Source organism: Nuphar pumila, chromosome 2, assembly GCF_984573655.1.
Source record: "Nuphar pumila chromosome 2, dmNupPumi1.hap1.1, whole genome shotgun sequence".
Taxonomy (NCBI): domain Eukaryota; kingdom Viridiplantae; phylum Streptophyta; class Magnoliopsida; order Nymphaeales; family Nymphaeaceae; genus Nuphar; species Nuphar pumila.
In genome coordinates, this window is record NC_143250.1 from 40,641,822 (window position 1) to 40,663,688 (window position 21,867).

General features: G+C 36.8%; 1 protein-coding gene across 1 annotated transcript; it reads right to left on the minus strand.

Moving 5' to 3' along the window:
* Positions 1-233: 233 nt before the first annotated feature.
* LOC149845322 (uncharacterized) lies at positions 234-12,604 on the minus strand. Its single transcript, XM_089995693.1, has 16 exons — positions 12,487-12,604; positions 12,295-12,382; positions 12,160-12,208; positions 11,958-12,073; positions 10,008-10,130; positions 9,162-9,293; positions 7,296-7,349; positions 7,103-7,201; positions 5,396-5,485; positions 3,866-3,957; positions 3,655-3,772; positions 3,140-3,243; positions 2,359-2,440; positions 2,176-2,267; positions 1,348-1,646; positions 234-410 (listed from the first exon to the last, which is right to left on the minus strand). Exons 2-16 carry the CDS (start codon positions 12,325-12,327, stop codon positions 391-393), a joined length of 1,503 nt encoding a protein of 500 aa, XP_089851819.1. The 5' UTR covers positions 12,328-12,382; positions 12,487-12,604; the 3' UTR covers positions 234-390.
* Positions 12,605-21,867: the final 9,263 nt, after the last annotated feature.

Consider the following 21,867-nt stretch of genomic DNA (forward strand, 5'->3'; position numbering starts at 1 on the left):
CATATGCAGTTTAATTCATATTACTTTTCGTAAATGAGCCAAGCTCGAAACTCACTTTTTCGGAACGAGCTTGGCTCGGTTTGCTACAAAGCATGACATGGAGCTCGGTTCGTTTACCAGCCTCCCAATACACTTTATAACTGTAGGCTTTAAATGATCAACGGTCCCAAAACGTCAGTCTTCCAAGATTCAAACTCACCCTTCTATAATGCCATCCCACATAAACATTGTGATAAAATAAAAGGAAGCTCACCATCTATTCATATCAAAAGATCAAAGTACAACAATATGCAGAATCCTCAAAACCACAAAACACAGGAAATTTTTTGAAATCCCACCGAAAATAGTGGTGCCAAATTTCCCGTCACAGGCACCAACTTCATTTAATCATCAAAAAGAGGTCTTCCTTCCTGCATGAATTTATAGATTCTATTAGATCGATAGCGTTCCGTACTAAAACAAAAAAGAAGCCATAAGCGCACTTCTACAGCGAATGAAACAGAACCATTTGACAAATTAGGGAGATTATTAAAAAATGACCAATTAGGGAGACATTTATTAAAAAATGACCAACAGGTTAGATCAATGCTGGTACCCAGGCATAAAAACTTCAGAATTGAGACATAATAGGCTTGAATAATAGATCAATCTAATTAGCATCCAGCTGTGGTCAGGTATCCCAGCAGTTTGTATGTATTACAATAATGCATTCTTTCTTTTTGAAAGGCAAGCTGGGGCTAGGCAGACCCCTACCAGTTACACAACATACCATTGGGTTTTGAACTTGCAAGGTCCAAAGTCCCAAACATGTTGACGGGAACTAACAGCTCCTACCAAACAAGCGGAGCCCCCGTTGGTACCATAATGCATTCTCTCCAACTACAAACAGCACGGCCGATTCGGGCACCCCAAATTAGACAGAACAGCACTTGATAAAATGCATCATCTGCCGGCATATAAAGAGTCATATGACCTAATAAATGCTCATGCACAGCACCAAGAGACCCAATGGTGGTGGTGGTTTGTTTGACATGGTGACAACAGCTGCCAAGCATGCCACTGGCTCTCAAGGTTCAGCCCTAAGCATGTTATTTAACTTAATAATAGGGTTGCACGCAAGTAACTAAGAAACTTCACCGAGGCTAGGACACCCCCCCCCCGGAGCCTATGCTAGGCATTGGCTTGCACAGGGGTGATGCCCATGAGAATCGAACCTTGACTGCCCGTCTAACAGCCAAGGCCCCACCCCACTACGCCAACCCCCCTTGGGGAAACTTATAAGGTTGCATGCAACTAACAAATCTAATATGTATCAGCAGCAGCCAGACTGAGTTTATTAGGAATTACCACGTCCCCTGCCTCCTCCACGGCCACCTCTACCTCCCCTGCCACCACTGCGACCACCAAACCGGCCACCACTATCTTGAAATCCTCTTCCACCATTCCTGCCACCACCAAACCGGCCACCACTCCTGCCACCACCACCACGACCACCACCAAACCGGCCACCACCACCACGACCACCACCTCCACTGCTTCTTTGACTCGCTTCATCCACTGTCAAAGTGTAATTACCTAACTCCGAACCATTGAGCTCCAGAGCTTTGGAGGAGCTGTCACTGGATGTGAAATCTACGTAGGCAAACCTGTGAACGATAGTTGTAACAAATGAAAAGGTTGGGTCATATAGATTTTACATTAACTGAAGTTATATCTACACCAAGACAAATTCCTTAAAGGAAAAGGAAACCCACTCGGGAACAAGGAAACTTGCCATGAATCACCATCAAAATTCATGAGTTTAAAAAATTGAGTGACCAGGTAGCTAGGGTATCTTACCCAGACTGGACATCGCTCACGTAGATAGGCAGAACCAGACAGATCTAATGGACTAAAATATCTATTTTTAGAAAGCCATAAAACCATGCACAGACAGTGAACAATACGTCCAGATTCTTATCATGGGTAGCACTGACATCCACTTTCAAAACAAGATTCTGGTTTAAAGATCCCAGTGGGGGGGCCATGACGACAATCATGACAACTAGACTGACTATAAATACCTCAAGAGCAGTTGTCAACATTTTCTTTTCTGACAGCCTATTAGTTATTTGCATTAGTTGCTTTTTAACTACACAATATGGATAAACATTTGCAAAATTATAGACAACTGACCCCTTAACAGCACCAGATTCTTGATCCGTGGGAATAGAGATCCTAGTAATTTCTCCACAATCTTCAAAATGCTCTTGTAGATTGCTTCTTATCTGCAGTTAGGAAATTTCAGGAGAAACATGATCAATAAAGATAAACCAAAACGCAGGCAAAGATACACTGAATTTTCAGAATCATTAGTACCTGATCTTCCTCAAGAGACTTATCAAAACCTTTTACAAAGATGGTGTGAGAGTTAGCTGGCTTCTGGAAAGACCTCTCATTGCTGTCAACGAGAATAAGAAATGAAAATCATACATCGGGCCTGATTTCATGGACCCAGTGATGGAAGCAGAAATATAGAAAGGATTTCAGCATTTCTTTTATTTACAGAAATAAACTATACTTCAGGCTTGCTAACTATGACTGATGTGAAAAGCAGTGCTTAAACTCACCGAGTCAACTTGGTGGCTCGGTGACTCGTTCGACACAGCCATTCACCGGGTCAAATTATTGAATGACCCGGAACTTAACAAAACTCAGCCTAGTCATGGTTTGACACCGCCTAGTCACCCGAGTCATGGCTCAGCCGAGTCATACATATACATATTATGTATATTATATATAAATGATATTGCATAATTAATAATGTAATATTATAATATATAATACTTTGTATACAAAATATGCATACTGTAATACTTATTATCCGTAAAAATTAATTATACAATATATACAAACATATTAGATATTTTTTATAGAAATATACAATCGCCATGGCTCGACCGAGTTGACTCGGCAAGTCACGAGTAAACCCATGCCTTGCCAAGTCGCAAGTCTCTGGGTTTTAAAACTGTGATGAAAAGAGTGCAAGAATCCAAGAGCTTGACTTCTGAAAGAAAATGGTGCCTTTGAATTATTAAAATAACAAATAAACAAAACTAAGACAGTTTTTGCATGGCAGGTGAGAAGAATGATGCTTTACCCACTGTTTGGAGTGTATCCACCCCTTTCTTGAGCACCCCTTTCACGAGCAATATCAAGCCTTACAGGGCGGCCGAGTAATTCTTTGCCATTCAACTCCATAGCCTACATGAAAAAGTAACTAGTGTAAATTCAGCAGTAACTAGTGTAAATTCAGCAGACAACACTCAAAAAATTCAGCCAAGGCAAGACCCACAAGGATCATACATACCGACACTCCACAGTTCTCCCTGCCAGTCCCCATTCACAACTCTCTCTCTCTCTGTAAATAGGTGGTTGGGGTGTGCCAGAGAGGAAAGGCAGAGGGTCAAGGGGTTGGAAGCAAAAAAGGGTCACCTCAAACGAGCCAGGGGGCAGAGCCAAAATGGCCCTGCCCTTTTCACCGTGCTCAAATTTAAAAAAGAAACAATGGTTGACAGGTCAGGTTCAAACCAACCCAAACCAACTGTATGCATACACATTACCCATTCAAAATATATGACGATAAATGGATCTCGCGAAAAAGAAAAAGGTTACCTTCTTAGCTGCAGATTCAGTGGCAAACTGAACATGCCCGAACCCCCTGAACTGGCCATCTTGAGTTGATGCAAAACGAACACCAACAATTTCACCAGCATCCTTGAAGAATGCTTCCCTAAAGAAATGCAAAGAAAACACGTGAAAACTGAAAAAAGAAATATTAAATGGCAAACATATCAGACAAATAACAAAATGGTGGAAAGCATACACATCTTCACTTTCAACAGAAAAAGCCAAGTTGCCAACAAACAATGTTGTCGACCCAGAAGCCAGGGTTTGGGGAGTATCCGGAGTCTTGGCCTGTCCAAAATAAATTAAAAACAAATATTTTAATGTAACATATGAATTAAAAATTGATGGGGAAAAAGAAAACAGAGATGTTTAAATACCCCTTTTGTATCAACCTTTTTAGCTGATTTAGCTGCTATATCTTCCATTTCAATGCCAATTTTACTCTTCAAGTTTTCCCAACAGTTTCACATGATAAAAGAATAAATCAAACAAGAAGAGAATGAAGAAGAAATTATTCAGAATAAATGTTATTATGTGTCAAAATAACATCAATCTGCTATAACCAAGACATCAAATTGGCATGAAAAACAATTCTTGACACACACAGCATCGACCTTGTCCAACAGAAGTCTTAGCATATCAGGTGTCATGTCATGTCATCCTAGAACAGAGTTACCGGAAGCACCCCTACATTATGGGAAGCGCACTTCCCCGATACGCGTTTCGGAAGTGCGAAACGTCGCGCTTCCAAAACGCGTGGGGAAGAGTCCCCTTTTTTGGGAAGCATGTTTCCCTTTTGTGGGAAACATGCTTCCCCCATGCATCCCCCAGGCTTCCCTCTTTTTCCATTTTAGTTTTAGTTTTTTTTTCGCTTCCGAGACGGTCCATGATTCGCTTCTAACTCATCCCACGCTTCCCGCTTCCTAAATTATTGAAAGTGCCTCGCTTCCCGCTCCCGCTTCCTCGACTGGCAACCATGTCCTAGACACATGGCTCAGTATATGTATCATGGTGATAGAGATAGCTGCTTTTATCAAGTGCAAGTGGACCTTTACCAGAGAGGCCCAATTTAAATGTGCACAGAAAATAGAGAAAATATGTTTTGTAGAACCTTCCCATTCAAGAAACCTTTTCTTCAATAAAATTTACCTCCTCATCACACACCCAAAAATGTCAAAATTTCACTCGAGCCACAGGCAGCACTCTCTTTTTAAAACAAGCTAAATAATAAAGAAATAACAGTGCCAACCATACAAGTGCTTAAATAAATATTCTCTACTGAAAATAAAAAACCTGTTTTCTGTTGCCAAGATTGAGATTTCTTTTTGTGCTTCCAAATCCTTTCTCTTTGAAGATTAAAAAGACAAAACCCGACATGTTACTAATTATCTGTAAACCATTAAAGTCCTTCAAATTTTAGTTGACCTAAATGACAAATTTAATACTAAAATGCACTGGGTTTTATTTACCTCAAAATAATTCCTAAATAAGGACTAAGCAATATAGTCATATGATCCTCAACATAGCCCTCCCACATGCCTATTATATGAAATGTTCACTTAACTTGTACACAGTTTATTGATGATAAACAGAACATCCCTCCACAAATGAAAAAGGAAACTAAGATTGGAAAGCACAACAGCATTTACCAACCTTGTAAAAAACAAAAGAACATAGTACAATTACCGCAGATAACACAACCATGCCATAGCAATCAAGTACTTACTTTCTTTTTGGTGGTCTTAGAAGGCTGCTCATCTTCACTCTCTTCCTCCGATGATGAATCTTCCTCGCTAACCACATTTTCCTTAGGAGTCTTGGACACACCAAAGAAAATGATGAGCAAAAAAGGAAAAATAAAAAATCACAAACAATTTGTGGAACAGCATAATGTGGAAGGATATGGTAAAGAAACAAAATATGCTTTTATAAGGGGACACCTACAGATGAGTTCCATGCCCTCATCTGTTATACCTTTAAGGGTGTGCACACACAAACAGGGGGATCGTAAAATCCCAAACAAGTTCCCTTACTATATACCATGGTCTACAATTTTTTAGAATTCTCTTCCACATGCACTACAAGAAAAAAAAATACCAACGCAAGGATGGCACTGGGATTCAGAGGGATTGTAAAATCCCAAACAAGTTTGATAACTGGATTAGATTCGAAGCAAACATAACCCCGTTGAAATGGATTTAATCATCCTATTGTCAAAATGAAATGTTTGATAAATACTTACACCCTGACAAAATTAGTATGGTTTCCACAGACTCATTGTGTTCTTAACTTGTCCATCAAAAGACATGAAGTGGACAAAACCACTACGCTTCCCTCTGGATTGCTTTTTTTTTAGAACTTCAAAGCAATATATCAGAACATGGATGCAAGAGAGGATCTAATCATCCTATTGTCAAAATGAAATGTTTGATAAATCCTTACACCCTGACAAAATTAGTATGGTTTCCACAGGCTCATTGTGTTCTTAACTTGTTCATCAAAAGACATGAAGTGGCAAAAACCACTACGCTTCCCTCTGAATTGATTTTTCTTTAGAACTTCAAAGCAATATATCAGAACATGGATGTAAGAGAGGCATGTATATTAGAACATCCCCACATATCCATGTCAACCTCTGGCTGAAAAGGTTCTTATGTTGGAGTCTATATTAGAATGGCCTAAAGTTTAGGTCATTCATCCATGCCAAAGTCACATGTTAAGCCATGAGGTTATATAGAGTTTATATGGGGAAGCAACTCTACAATGTGAAATTTGCAAATATGTGACATTGAAGAGTTCTTTCTCACCATTCTAACCCAATCAAAGTTAGCCGTTTGGATATCTTGTGTGTTCTATCTCTGAATTCAAATTTTGCTTCATCCACTAATGGCTTTTACTGCATAGATTTCCTTTATTTGTAGGCATGTAATCACAAGAGAACTGGCTTCTTAAACAAATACCTTGTGTTTACAACTCTAGATTCCTCCCTGACAATCTCTCCCTCATTTTTTCATTTTGTTACAAGCTTCTAAAATGTGGTGTACTGCAGATAGGGCATTATCTTACATGTGCAATACTAGTTAAAAGGTTTTTACCTCTAGGACTCAGTTAATAAGTGACACTTTCCTCACCCCCTTGGCTACCATAGTCAAATGTCATGAAGCCAAAAAATGTACATGTGGTTAAAAAGAATCACATAGTACAAGCTTATGCCCATAAAAGAAAATTGCAAGCATTTGGTTAACCAACACACACAAGGAGGGGGGAGAAAAAAGAACTAGCCTACATCAGATTCCCTGCCAAGCAATAGCAGCTTCCAATGATTATTGTGCATAATATTTTATTCACCAATAGACAAGCAACGTGGAACAAATAAAACATCTGAATGAACAAAGCATCAGGGACATAAGATGTTAGGACACAACAGACATACCTTTTTATCCTCCTCTTCACTTTCATCCGAACTGTCATCCTCATCACTGTTACTGTCCTCTTGAACGATCTTTTTGGTCAAGTTTGAAGCTGGGGAAGCCTGAAACAATATTTAATGTAAGAAAAATGGTGTGGCAAAGCAATGAAGTAAAAAACATACATCAAACTCAAAAAGAGGGAGCAAGAAGACTAACTGTAGGCTCCAAATTTTTCTTCTGAAGTTCTTCATCACTTTCAGAGCTTTCATCCTGAAAAAAGCATTGTGATTAGATACAAAAGCAAACACCAACAAACAAGAGAGCTTGGTGACACAAGCCGTCATTAACTCACAAACTACTTGAACAAGCAGATACAAATTAACTGAAAAATAGAATTGCACAACAAATAATATATATCTCAAAGGCTATGTCACATGGGTGCAGGTGCGGGGGTGCAGCAAATATATATACATATATACACATATATATATATATACAAAGTCCAAAAGTTGGACATAAATGACCCTGGGAGCGTTGACCGCACCCAGTGTCAGGTTGACCGCATCGGGTGCCACACCCGCACGCGCATCAGCGTCGACGCAGGTGCGGCACCTAGTTGGCCGAATCCCTGTGACATAGCTCAAAGGCTAAAACCAAATAACAAATTCATAAAAGGTAAAACAAGAATTTAGAATTTTAAGATCCACAAAAAAGAAATAAATTTACAACCACTTCAGACTCATCATCTGAAGACTGAACCATCACTTGACTCTGCTTTTTTAAGCCACCAACAGGCACAGTTTTTGGGAATGCAGACAACTTTTTATCTAGAACAGTAACTTTGGGGGTGCACCGAGCCTGGGCTGTTCAAGCTCGTCTCAGCCAGAAACACATCTGCTCAAGCTCGGCTCGAGCTCGGAGTCAAGCTTGAACAATACTGTTAAGCAATGGCTTGGCTCGGAGCTCGAGACAAGCTTGACCGTAATACATAAAAAAAATATGGTTTGCATTTTCAAAGGGGGCGAGATTCGATCCTGCCACCTCTAAAATAATGGCAGAGGGCCTCACCACTAGGGTAGGCCTCTTTTTCTGTTTACAAAGAGAGCACCAAAGCTATACATCCTTAAATGGTTGACAACAACAAGAAGATTTGATTCAAACCTACCTTCTGACAAAAAGGACACAACCCTACCCATTACAGTGACAACAGCTTTTCTGTCACATTGAAAACAAAAAAATATTCATATTCTTTATCCGAGCCTAATCGAGTTCGGTGACTTGATCAAGCTCAGCTTGTTTATCTAGTTAAAGCTCGGCTCATTTGTTTTAGCGGAAGAGCTCCAGCCGAGCTTAAACAAGATGAGCTCGGGCTAGCTTGGCTCATTGTGCACACATACCTAATAGTATGAGAAACACCAGATAGAAATGAACTTGGAGAAAACCAGCCACCTTCAAATCATGAGCATCTCAATCATTTGTATACCACAATAAACATGCTGCATAAAAGATTAATGTATTACCTCATCTTCTGATTCGCTATCAGAACTATCAATATCACTAGATTATGTCCCTTGGTTTGACAAAGATGCAGGAAGCAGAACTAAAGTAGCCACGAAAGCATAGATATAAAAGCATCCAAGTGAATGCAGAAAATGAAACCAATATGAAATATTAAAAAAATGGAGAAAAGGTGCATAACTTGTGAAGTACATTTCCTTCAAGCCCCATCATGTTTTCCTTTAGGAGTCAAGAAAGGAACACCTCCAGAATAAAACATCAACAATTTCTCATAAAGAGCAAAGAAACTATTACTTCTGGAGACGATGTAAACAATACAGAGAGTACAACATGAAGCCCACCCAGCAATTGAAGTGCCCAGAACTTCACATTAGTAGACAACAAAAACTTTCTTGTTACCTCATTGTCATCAGAGTCACTATCTGAACTATCACTTGACTCTTGTTTGACTTTTTGATTTGCAGACTTGAAAAGGTTATGGCCAACCAAGCACCAACTTTAAGAGTAATGTCAACTGATTATCATGATAGTAGATGTTCTATTCTAAGACTATTGAATGCATACCTTATCCTCATCGGAACTATCATCTGAGATTGAACTATCAGTCGATTCATCTTTGTGTTTGGAGGCAGACAATGACCCATTATTTGAGGCAATTTGAAACAATTTTTCAGGATGCGCCCCAGTTACAGGTTCCTGCACATACATTATTCAGAAAAAATGAAAAGAGAAAACATGAAAATTGAAGGCCCCTAAAAACTCGACATTTTAATCCAAAAAAAGAGTTATTCAACCGAAGCATATGCAGCAGCTTCAGATTCCACAAAAAGAAAGTTAAAAAGGAATGTCAACAACCACAGAGCTTAATCTGAGGCTCAATGATTGATTTTTCTTGCCTCTAAATATGGAGCACCAATATCCAAAACCAAAAGTATGCAGATCTAAAGGCAAAAATAACTATGCACAAAAGCAATCCACAAGACATATTTTGCCCACCGTGTCACGGGATAATTTACAATCAGTTATGCATCCAACATGACAAGGTCCACATTTTCAACAAAAATTACAATAGGTTTGCAACAATGTGACATGGCTCACTCTTTACTCTAACATGAGACTAAAGTACCCCTCCCCTGCAAAAATGCATAACCACGTATCACCCGCACACGCACCACATTGACTCACACATCCCCTACACCCTTGTGAACCCATGTGCCATGCCCATACACACAAATCATTCTTGAAATGTAAAAACAGTTTAATGCAACTAATGAATTACATTCTAGCAACAATGTTCATCTAAATATTGTCTTACCCTACCCCAAACTCAAAAAAAAAAAGGCAAATCAACTTATGTTTTAGAATTATGATCAACAATGGACAGCAATTACCAACTGAAATAGAACATACATCATCAGAATCTGAATCGCTTTCTGAACTACTGCTGGACTTCTTTTGCAATGAACTGTTCTTCAATGCAGCTTGAGGTGCCTTCTTAGCTGGAGCAGAAGGTTTAGCTGTGGGTTTAAGGTCCTAAAAAAATTCACAAGATTAAATGCACATATCACAATATGGAAGTAAAGAACGATGAATCTAACAGCAAACAGCTTCTCAAAAAAAATCTAACAGCATACAGATGCCACAAGGCAAAACAGTAGAAGCACGGCTTGCAAACTCTCCAAACCAGATGATATAATGAACTTGGGACAGCATTTTTCATCTTAGTATAAAGCTGTGTAGCCAACAGTATGCAAATGTCAAGAAGAAAAAAGCTACACAGGTTCACAACTATCCAGAATAGATAAAACAAGACATGAGGAACTGACTATTGTCTCACCTCATCAGATGATGAATCTTTACCAAGGTTGCTAGACTAGGAAGCGGAAGCAGGAAACGATACGGGAAGCGGAAGCGAGAAGCGATGCATTTTAAAATGTATAGGAAGCAGGAAGTAAGGAATAAAAAAAAGTAATATAAGAATTGAATGGGAATTGAAATGAAACGCAGATAAAAACTAAAATAAAAGTGATTATTCTTAAAATTCATGATGTTTTAGTATAAAAATTAAATTTTTAACAAAATCTAAAAATGATGACTGCCAATTTAGGGAAAGCACATGGAAGTGTGTGAAGAGTGAGAGGGAACACATAAAAAACATGAAAAGTAGAGTGAGAAAACATATAAGAATAGATGAAGTGTGTGGAATGCAAAGGAGAAGCGTGAAAGAATCGAGATTCTCATCAAGTTTCGCATGCAAGGAGTATCGGGCATCCAAAGCGAGCTTCCCATCTATCTAAGAAGCTTCCAGTAACACTGATATTTACTACTGGTCTTTTTAACTGCAGGATTGAATGGTTGCTTAACCTTTTCGCAAAAATTTTAACCTGCATAACATGTCAATAAATCATTGAAGCGACAAAACAAATCACAAGATCGATAGAGTAACTCCACATGTTCAGGCCTTCATCACTGCAAGTGTAGATGTGCATATGCCTGCAATGCGTTGTTTCTTGTATGCATTAACAATTGCACGTGCAAATCATCCTTCTATATCACACAGCCAACAAAACTACGTCGTTCATACAATCTAGTTATCTAACCTACAAAACCTTATCCAGACTTTCAGACAACAACCCCATCAGAATAGCAACAAAGGGATTTCTAGTTCTGTAATAAATCTGCCCACAGTAAAAAATCCAAGTCTTCATGTATATTGAGATCAATTGACTCCCAGCTTTTTCAAGTGAGGATAAGGGAGCCAACAGAAGGGATAGTATCTATCCACAACAAAGGCAACTCTTAATGAATGGAAAGATGATAACAATTCAAAAGGCATATCATGTTTTGACTTATTCACACTAGAAGATGATCATTTTGGGGATTTTGTACATGGGAACACTTAAGCATGATTCTGCAGGATTGGTAGCATAATAAAGCCACCGATTAAGCATCAAGAGTGAGCAGGAGAATGCTTTCCCGTAGGCATATTACCAGAAACAATCAATCACACTTCCATCTGCTATAAAGAAACTTATCGCAAGCCGTGTAATATGACGCTTCAAGAGAACTGCATTTGATTATTCAGAGGATTATGCACACATGATGAACAAGAATTATCATCTGAATATCAATCTATGTATCAGACGCATCAGAGACAATTCAATTTCATGCACGTGACTAATTTAATTAATTTCAAATTTTCAATATACACAAAGTATATGACCGGAAACAACAGGAGGTGCAAAATCAATAGATAAATAGGTGACACGAACAAATGGTTTAAAAAAATAAAAACTATATCCGTGGAATCAGAATGAAAATAGCTCATTAACGCAAGTTAGTATTGCGAGTAGTGAATACCGCTTCTTCATCGGACTCGGACGAAGACTTATCCTCCTTCGGGACATCAACGTACGTCACTTTTGATTTCTTCGCTTTAGCTTGTTTCTGAATCTCTTCCTCCGACGCTCTCTTTCCTGCGAAACAATCACAATCCATTCAGATGTGCCAAATCCCGCTACAAGCTCACAACAGCAGTCACAAATGAGAATGAAACCCCAACCCTTTTTTGAAGGTTTCGTTGGCGCAACTGCAGGAGAAGGCGCAGCAACCTGGTCCATGAAATCGACGGAATCAAATAAGATAATAAAATAATCACAAAAAATCCAAAAAATTTGTGAAATGCTACATGTTTTACCACGATGTTCGATTTCTTGCTGGACTTTCCCATAGCAAAGGTTGAACGATGAAAATCACTAAATAAAGTTCGATAAGAACGCTATGAACTGCAAAAAAAGGCAACAAAACTAGGGTTTAGCGTCGAATGAGTCGGCTGAGAGGATGAGCAAGAGAAATTTGAGAGATTTTAAAAAGAAGAAGAAATGTGCACCACGCTTGGAGGAATAAAAGAGAGCAGTGTGCGGGAGGGAACCGTTCTAAAACCCGAAACCCTAAAATTCTTCTTAGGGTTTTACGTGTGTGTGTAAGAGAGAGAGAGGCGGGCGCCAGGTCTGAAGCCCGGGCAATGGTTATATACACGTGGAAAACAAAAGAAACCCTAAAACCTTATGGTTCGGATCCAGGGTCGGGTTTAACGTGGATCCGAACCTGCGTGGCCGGACCTGGTCGGATACGATAGATCCAACTCAACTCCAATCATGAATAATGAGAGCCCCCAAGGGTGCCTGTAACTGGTGAGCTCCGTAAGGCTTCGGGTATTGGTGAACCACTTGAGCGGGCCCATTAAGTGACCTGGTTCTCGACGAGGTTGCCTCGTCCTAAAAAATAAAAAATAAAAAAAATGAGTGACCCCTAATGTTTCTAGCCGATTGGTGCAAATTCCACAACGTGCAACAAACATGAGGGATTTTATGGAAAATATAGTGAATGGTCATATTTTTAAATCTAATTTAATCCACTAATGAAAATAACTTTTTTTTTAATTATCACCCATTTTAAAAACAAAAAATAAATATACTTTACAACAAAAATGATGTTTCTCAAAAAATCCTATAATTTGTCAAAATTTGCCGAATGTCTAAGATTATAAATAAACAACTTTGTTAGGACCTTTTTACCCTTCGCATGTGTGAAACTCATTAAATGTGTGTGACATATCACTCTGCTCATCGGGTATCTTAAACTCTCACTTGAAAGGATGTTCGCACATTTTTGTTTCATACATCATGAAGTCTGCATAATAATATTTGTGAATATCTTGTAAAACTCAAAATTTGACTAACCTCGAAACTTTGTAAATATATGACTAAGTTCACATATATAATATTAAATTCACATAAAATGTGTGAACTTCCAGTTAAATTGAACCTCGTAACCTCATAAATATCTTACTTAATCTAAATCTGTCTCACGAAATTCACATAAAAATATTTGCAAACTTCCTATTAAATTAAATGTCATAACTTTGCAAATATTGGACTAAAGTTGCATATATGCAACGATCAACGCATATACCTCATGAAGGTCACACTCCTAAACGATTGAGTATAAGAATCCAGTGTTGGCACCCTATGGCTATTTTTGCATAGACTAGAGTTCTGTGTGGTCTTCCATCAACTTTCATCCAGAGACTCTTTTGACAACTATTTCTGGCGATTCATCAACTGCAGTGATTCATCAATGGCAATTCATCCTTGAGTATTCTATAATCATCGACGGTGATTTTTTCGGTAAGCACATCTTTACCAGCTAAACTAGTTGTTTATTTGAAACAACACTTTGAATCATTCTTTTTTTTTCACAAATGGTATGAGTTAGTTATTTTGTGGAAGAATTGCAAGGTTTTCAAGTTATCTTTACATGCTCAATAGCCTATGTCATTAATTTCAATGATTTGTATGTCGCTATCTTCCAATTTAGTTGTTGGTACGTTGTGTATATTGTATGATAAATATGGTATCTTGGGAATATTTGTTTGATTTTTTTATTGTTTCCTTAACGATTCAAGTTTTTGCATTGTCAATAGTTTTTTTTTTCAATGCATTTTCATTAGTCTACGCATTGTGTCTTTGTTGCCCGTCTATTTACTTATATTTTTTGTCTTATTATTGTAAGAAAACTTGGTTTTGTTTAATATAATATGGCCACTAAGAAGATTGTGTTCAAGGAGTTCACACACATATCATATTCTAGTGTTGGAGAACAACAGAGAAAACTAAATAAGAAAAATTACAAATTGGGTTATCTTGTGTACTATGAAGCACAAAGTAAGATTGGCACGTGGGTAGAGAGAGAGAGAGACACACATCCAATGCCAATAATTCGGGTATCATGTTTTTTCACAAAATTTATACCCTTTGTAAACCCAAAAAATTATGCTCAAACAATCAACAACAAACACCTTCAATGTAGGCCAAACAACAACTAATAATTTAAAAGTGGCTCATATATAAGGCAGAATATGTATAAAGGTTGAAGGGTTTGTAATCACAATCTTGTTTCTCATTCCGAAAGCATCTAAGGAGGAGAAGGGTGACTCAGTGGTAAAGAAGAGTAACTCATTGGCTCATTGTTATGTTGTTGCTAACTTCAATGCTTGGATAGAAGAAGCTGAAGATACGGCCACATGCAGTGACAATGATGAGATGAAGATGAGTATGGATAATAGAGGAAAACAATCATGTATAAGGGCGAAGGAGGTACTCCACCAACAAAAGGATGCAAACCCTAAGGTTGAGGTTAATATGAACCCTTCTCAAAAAGTGGATATGAGTAAGGGTTTTGCGGCTAGATTTGATGCAAGGCGATATCAAGGTTGGGTTGGAGTGTGCAGTGGACGATTGTAAGGGGGGGATCATCCTCAAAGGTTTGAGGATGATGTCCTAGAGGAGAAAGTGCAAGCTTTAAAAAAAAGGTCGCGATGAGAAATAAGGTATGGTGCTCATGGACAGATACTTTGTTCATTATGAAATTTGCATTCCATCACTAATTAAATTATCATATTTATATATATGTATGTGTGTATATGAAGCATAATTTTAGGATAACTAGTTTGATTATTGCAGTTCAATATGTAAGATATTATATATATATATATATATATATATATATATATATATATATATATATATATAAGTAATGTGCTTCTTAGGCCCCCTTTTATAATTAAGTCTAGTTACGCTCTTTCAAAAATCATAGTTTTAGTATTTTTTCTCATATCTAACACTATAGACGCGATCTATAGGTTTTTTTTAGTGGGAACTAGCTTTTGAATCGCTGAAATCTGACCTATATACATGTTTTTTGGGTGATCCAAAAATCAATGGCTATAAAGGCATCAAATTTTCTTGACTCATAAAAATATATTTTACCATAAAAAAACATGATCCAAGAGTCGATTCCTACTAAATTGAGCATGATAAACACATCTAACAGTTCAGATTTATCATAAAACACCTCAGACTATGGGACCTAGACACCTAATGAAAAATAGAGGACCTAATATGTTAAGTTCTCTCACTATATATATATATATATATGTGTGTGTGTGTGTGTGTGTGTGTGTGAAGCATGAATTATTATTTTCTAGTTGAATCAATAATAGTTGCTATTAACATTCCTTCACACTTAAAAAGTGCATAAACAATTTGGTTGTGTTCATAAACATTATTTTAAGTTATAGAGAAATTAACTCAAGTTACTTGGTAGTCCTAATTTTTTATTAAACCTTTTATGTTAATTGGTTATTTAAATAATTTAAATATTAAAAAGTAAATTGACTAATGTGACTAATATAATTATTAATTCACTTCAATTAGTTGAATGTTGCTAAGGTTACTGTTATTCATAGATGCAATTGACTAGTTGAATGTTGTTAATGTTACCAGTAATCATTTCAACTAGTTTGAATATTGCACTTAATTGTTTAATTTGTCATGCATGTGTGAAACATATTTTTAGGATAACTGGATTGTTAAAACTTTATATTTGTGTGTATGTAATTCAATGGTTAATTTGACTAATTCAATAAAATTATTTATAATTGCAGGATCTGCAACCAAAAGATTCAAAAGATCCAACATCGCACATGCACTGGTTCCAAGCACACGAGTGGTTTGTAACACTAACGGAGGATGCTAAGGAGTAGTCGCATTGAATGCATTTTCAAAAAATTTTGGAGATCATGCCATAAAACATCAGTCATAATCTCTTAGAAGTCATTGTATAGTTATGAAATCCAGCAACCAACACATTTTAGTTCAGAGAAATTGAGATGACTATCACGTTGAAGGATATAGCATAAATCACTGTATTTAAGTGTCATGAAAAGCCAATGAGTGGACATCGGTGGAGAGATTTCAAGCATCTATGTGATCTTTATTTAAAAGCAAAGATGATACGTTCATAGGATAATGACTTCAATTATTATGGTTGATGAACCGTTATCACCCCAACAAGGGGAACGATAAAAGGGAAGCTAATGTGTGTTAGAGGGAAGGGCGATAGCAGGGTGGAGAAGTAGGTGAGAGCATTATTGTTTTATTTCTTTGGCATATGTTTATTCAGTGACAATGATGCGAAGTCGAATCATGCATCGTACATTAAACTGTTGCAAGACTTGAATCACATCGATCAATATGTAAGGGAAGCAACCTCACATGCATACATGTAGGCAAGTTTGAGTAGTGCGAGGAGTGGAAGAAAAAATATGGTTGGGATGTTGGTGGTGTTGAAGGCATTTATCTTTATATTGTACCTAAATTTTTTATTTATATTCAAACATTATTTAACATTATTGTCGTACTACGTTGAGTATTAATCCATGTTAATCCTTATATTAATTCTTGTCTTGGATCTCGGATGTGTAGGAAGCATATTTGGATCTACTTCAAACCTTATAAATGAGGGTATTAATTCTCCTACTTGTAAGATTTGGCCCTTGCATTCCTAACACTATCTCTTTATCAAAATCTCGTTAAAGACTCGACCTTGCCTAATCGACCCACCTAGCCCACTTGGCCTAGTCGATTACCCTAGTTCTAGTCCACATTGAACCCAATCTAGGATCCAAAGCTCCCAACTCATACCCATATCGAGCCCTGTGCCAAGTTGAAGTGTCACCCATGCTCTCGCGCTAGTCGAACATTGAAAGAGTTACCTAAGTAGAAGGTGAGTTTGGTTGTACTTTATTTGTTATTTATTTATTTTGCATATTTTATCAAGTTTAGATTATTCTAACGATAGCATGTTTTGTGTGTTTCATATGTTTCTCAAGCTTTGTTGGGTTTCCCCACAAAACTCATTGTTTTTAGGAATTCATGTTTGAGGTACGCCCATATTCACAATGTAAGCTCCAACAACAATGATATGCAATCCATGTTACGGCTGATCCTTGTTCAATGGAAGATGAAAGATGTGAGGTCTCGAAGAACGATTCCCATTATCTTCTAAAATTCAGATTCGGATCTCAAACCCATTTTCTAAAATACTTTTCGTAGGAAAAATTGCATTTTTGCTTTCAAAAGTCGAGGATCTGCATAATGGAACCATTCATGTGATCTAAAGATCAGAGATATTGGATAGCGTTGTGATGTTAGTACCATTGTTTTTTGGATCTTGATCCACCTTGGATTCAAATTCTAGCATATTTATGTTTTCTATTTTATGATACTGATGCAGTCACAAGGCCATATATTTTTGCTCATAGATTGCTATTCAATAATCTAGGACTCGTTGAAAAGCAAACGGACACAAATTCATTTCATATGTTTGACATATTTTCCAATTCTGAATTTACGATCTTTGAGAATGAAGTCGAACAGACAAAAACAATTATTGCCTTGACTATTTTGTGCAGAAAACGACATGTTCTTTGGTTTGTAACTTTGTGACCCAACAATGGAAACTCATGTTTTTAGATTCGTTGAAAAGATAAATAATAGATCTAGAACTTTCTAGTTTTAAGCTAGAGCTAAAAACCCCTCTAGGGTTTTTGTTCCTTGGATCCAAAATCAAAATCTGGAAATTGTTCTGCATATCAAAATAGCTGACTTGTCTGTCTTCCTAGAGGTGTATATCCTCATCCAACCATTAAATCATTGTAATATTAGTGGCGTTGAAAAGATAATGAGCTCCTCTCATTTTGTTCTTCTTGATGTTCTTTCAGTTTTCGACGAAAAAGGTTTGAAATAGAGGTTATCTGACATAACAAAGATAACAACGCCTGTGTTATGAGCATTTCTGAGACTATATCTCAGCACCCTCTTGTTGATTTTCAGCATGCCATACATCATTGGAAAATATTTTTTTTCATCTTTTCTATGTTTTGAATCTTTCCAAATTTTTGCATTTTCTAGGGCAAAAAAATAGTAGCAAATTCAGCAACTATTTCTTGCCTTAGAAAAAAAAAAACCTGAAAAACACCTTTTTTTAGATCGAACTTGGTTTTCTTTTGGGTCCTGGAGTCCCGGTTCCTAAGACTCGTGTATGCATCTTGTTGTTTGTGGTGTTTGGAACTGAATATATTTTTTTGGAAAAGATCCATACCTGAATCCAAAATCTGATCCATTTGTATTTTTTTGCAATAAAATTTGTATTGGATATAAAACCATAGTGTTTTCCTGTGTGTTTTCTTACAGTCACTAGATAGATTATGTGTTTACTTTTTCTCACTTTAGTTTAGAAAATTCACCTAGAAAAACCTTGTTAGAGAATTGCATATCACTTAGAATTTCTTAGGAAAATATGAATGTCCAACAAGTCAAAAAATTATTTTGTTTGAAAACAATGTTTGCTTTGTCTATGCTCTTTATTATTTATCCTTATTTTTTAGGACTTTGATTATAGAGTCTTTGCTTTATTTATTGGATTTTCAAAAACCCTTCAACCTGTCCTATGTTTTGGATATACATATAACCCTCCACTAGTATCAAAAGCCTTCGGCTTGGGTACATCGGTGATGGGCTAAAGAAATCGTGAAATTCTTGCAATATCTGAAACTTTAATTCGGGTATATCGTGAAAGGTTTATTACAAAAAAAGTTCATCGCATTAAAACCTATTTGGAGGAGACCTCACATATTCATGGAGCATTTAAGGAGAATTTGGAAACTCATTTTCAAAATCTTGATTTGTGTGTTGTTTTTATTTGTTTGGTCTCTTGCTTGTACAAGATCCTAAACCATGGATCCACAAAAGGATCTCATTGATCCTCCAAACCAAAGCATGTGTCCAAAAATCCATTTAAAAATCTAGGAAAGCTACCCAAAGACACTCGAAAGTTAAGAACTTTGTTAGCTGAGGCTTTCCTCCAACATCTGGGAGTACTTCTATATGGTGAGATATCCAACAAAGAACCCATCAAAAAAGATACCAAACCAATCAGATTCATAAAAAGAAGAAGAGGATGAGAACAACGTTCAATTCATGGACATGGATGAGGACCAAGGTGTAGCTCATAATTTTCTAGACATATCAATTTTAGAGGAAGTGGAGAAGTCTAATGCAACTTTAAAGTTTTTTGTGCCAAAAAATCCAATAGAAATTCCTCAAAAATGAAGCTTAGTTAAAGAGTTGTAAGCAAGTGCACAAATAAAAGAGTTACAATGTCCCTATCAGAAAAGTTTAGCCCATCAGTATGCTAGAAATAGTGATCCCCAACAGGTAAAGCTGCATCTTCCAAGTCCAATGAGTATAAAAAATGAGTTTAGAACCTCAAAGAGGAACTCTGAAATGTGACCTGATAGATGAAGGGAGTTAAAGGAGATCATATGAAATCTAGAATTTGTCCAAAGCCAGGATACTGAACCTTTAGGTCTCATCTATAGGAAGTTTATAAAATTTGATGGGACAGAAAATCCTCATACCCATGTCACCTATTCTTGAATGCTTGTTCAGACTGTCTCAGCAACGACCATACACTAATCATATAGTCTGCGAGAAGTCTTAAAGGAGAAACTATGTCTTGGTTCTCTATCATGGACGTCCATTAGATCCAACAATTCTAGACTTTGATGAATATGTTTATCAAGAGATTTCGATTCAAAGTTGATGCCTTGTCGATGATCAGTCAATTATAAGATCTTAGGCAAAATAAAGGATGAAGATGCTCAAGATTTTATAAATCAATGGATATTCATATACCAACATATGAAAGCTCCAATCATTGAATCTCACACTATCACCCTCATCATAAATAACTTCAATCAACTTCTCAAAGGCCTCTTGGCCACTCAAAGACATGAGACCTTTGTGGATTTGTTGTCACCTAGATGGAAGAAAACCTTAAAAGAGACATGTAATGGGATTATGGTCAATGTTGCTCTGAGAAGGATGGATGCAAAAGAGAAGAGTCACCCAAGATCCAAGTTAGTATGGTTACTCCTTGAAGATAAAGAAAAAAGTGAAAGTCTCTTAAGCAAAACTAGGGGCAAACTCAAAATCCAAGATGGCCTAGTGACATAGAGTTCACCGAGATCCAGCATACTCAATATTGAGTCTTGAATATTTTGCTACAAAATGAAGAATTTGAATTTCCTAAAGTGTCAAATCATATACAAATGAAATGAAGGGATCACAAAAAATTATGCATATATCATCAGGTCGTGTGTCATGATATTGAAGAATGCATTTTTCTTAGGCATATAATCCAGGACTACATCGATAAAGGTGAACTAATCATGAAAAATGAAGAAGCTTAAGAGGAACCAAGTTGCATTAATGATTTTGTCCACTTGATTAGCAAAGTTGAGCCAACATTGAGATTTTTTGTCATAATTCTCATAGTCTAAATTGACATTTTTGACATGAAAGGAGCCTCATTGTGGTTTGAATCACCACAACCTGGTTGCACTCAGGTCCACCAATGTGAGTCTCAAGTCATGGAGAAAGAAGAAAATGATTTTGACAAAGTCATAAAAAAGATATTGTTGTTGAGTTATCCATTGAGGATGTCATAATAATGAAGAATAAGGCAATACAAAGGCTCCAGAAGAAAAAAGCCTCGTGATGGTTCCAGAAGAGGAAACTCATATTGTGTTTGAATCAACCACTAGTTCTCCCACCTTATAAAAAGAAGACGTGTTTAAAATTTCCATTGAGGAGGAATTTTTTAATATGTTGATGTGATGGAAGACTTTTACCCATCCACCTTGGTAGACATGTGATCATGCCCATATGAACTGTCTAGATCAAGTCATGGAGAATTCTCAAAAAGTTAAAATTTATCATATCTCTCTTAAAGAAGAATAAAGTTTTGTTGATGAAATTCCCCAAGATAACTCAAAATTTATTGAGAAAAAATGCAACTTTGTCTTTTCCATGCTCATGTTGTTCATCAACCTTCTGATTTTAGCTTAGACACTTAGTAGCATCTAGGAAAGAACCAACATCTTTGCAAGATCAATCTGAACCTCTGCCTCTAATGTTGAAAATGATGAATGAGTCAACTACAATTTGCACTATACACAATAAGTTTATGCTGGTTAACAAAGTCAACAGGTCAGCATATATTTTGTATAATGTGTAAGATCAACATCATCTATCATTTTATAAAACCACATATGCGAAACAATGGAATAAAAGTCCAAATCCTAATATTTTAAATGATCAATATTAGAAGGGAGGAGGACAAAATGAGAATATTGAACACACTATACCTTAAGAGGAAAATGTCATGGACCTATCATCACAACACTTGTAGTCTATGGCTTGGTTAGATCCAAATCACACATTGTTCTCTACATCAGATCAAATAGTCATAAGAGATAAAACAACATCTTTCATATGAGATTTGCTTTCAAACTCTTATAGTC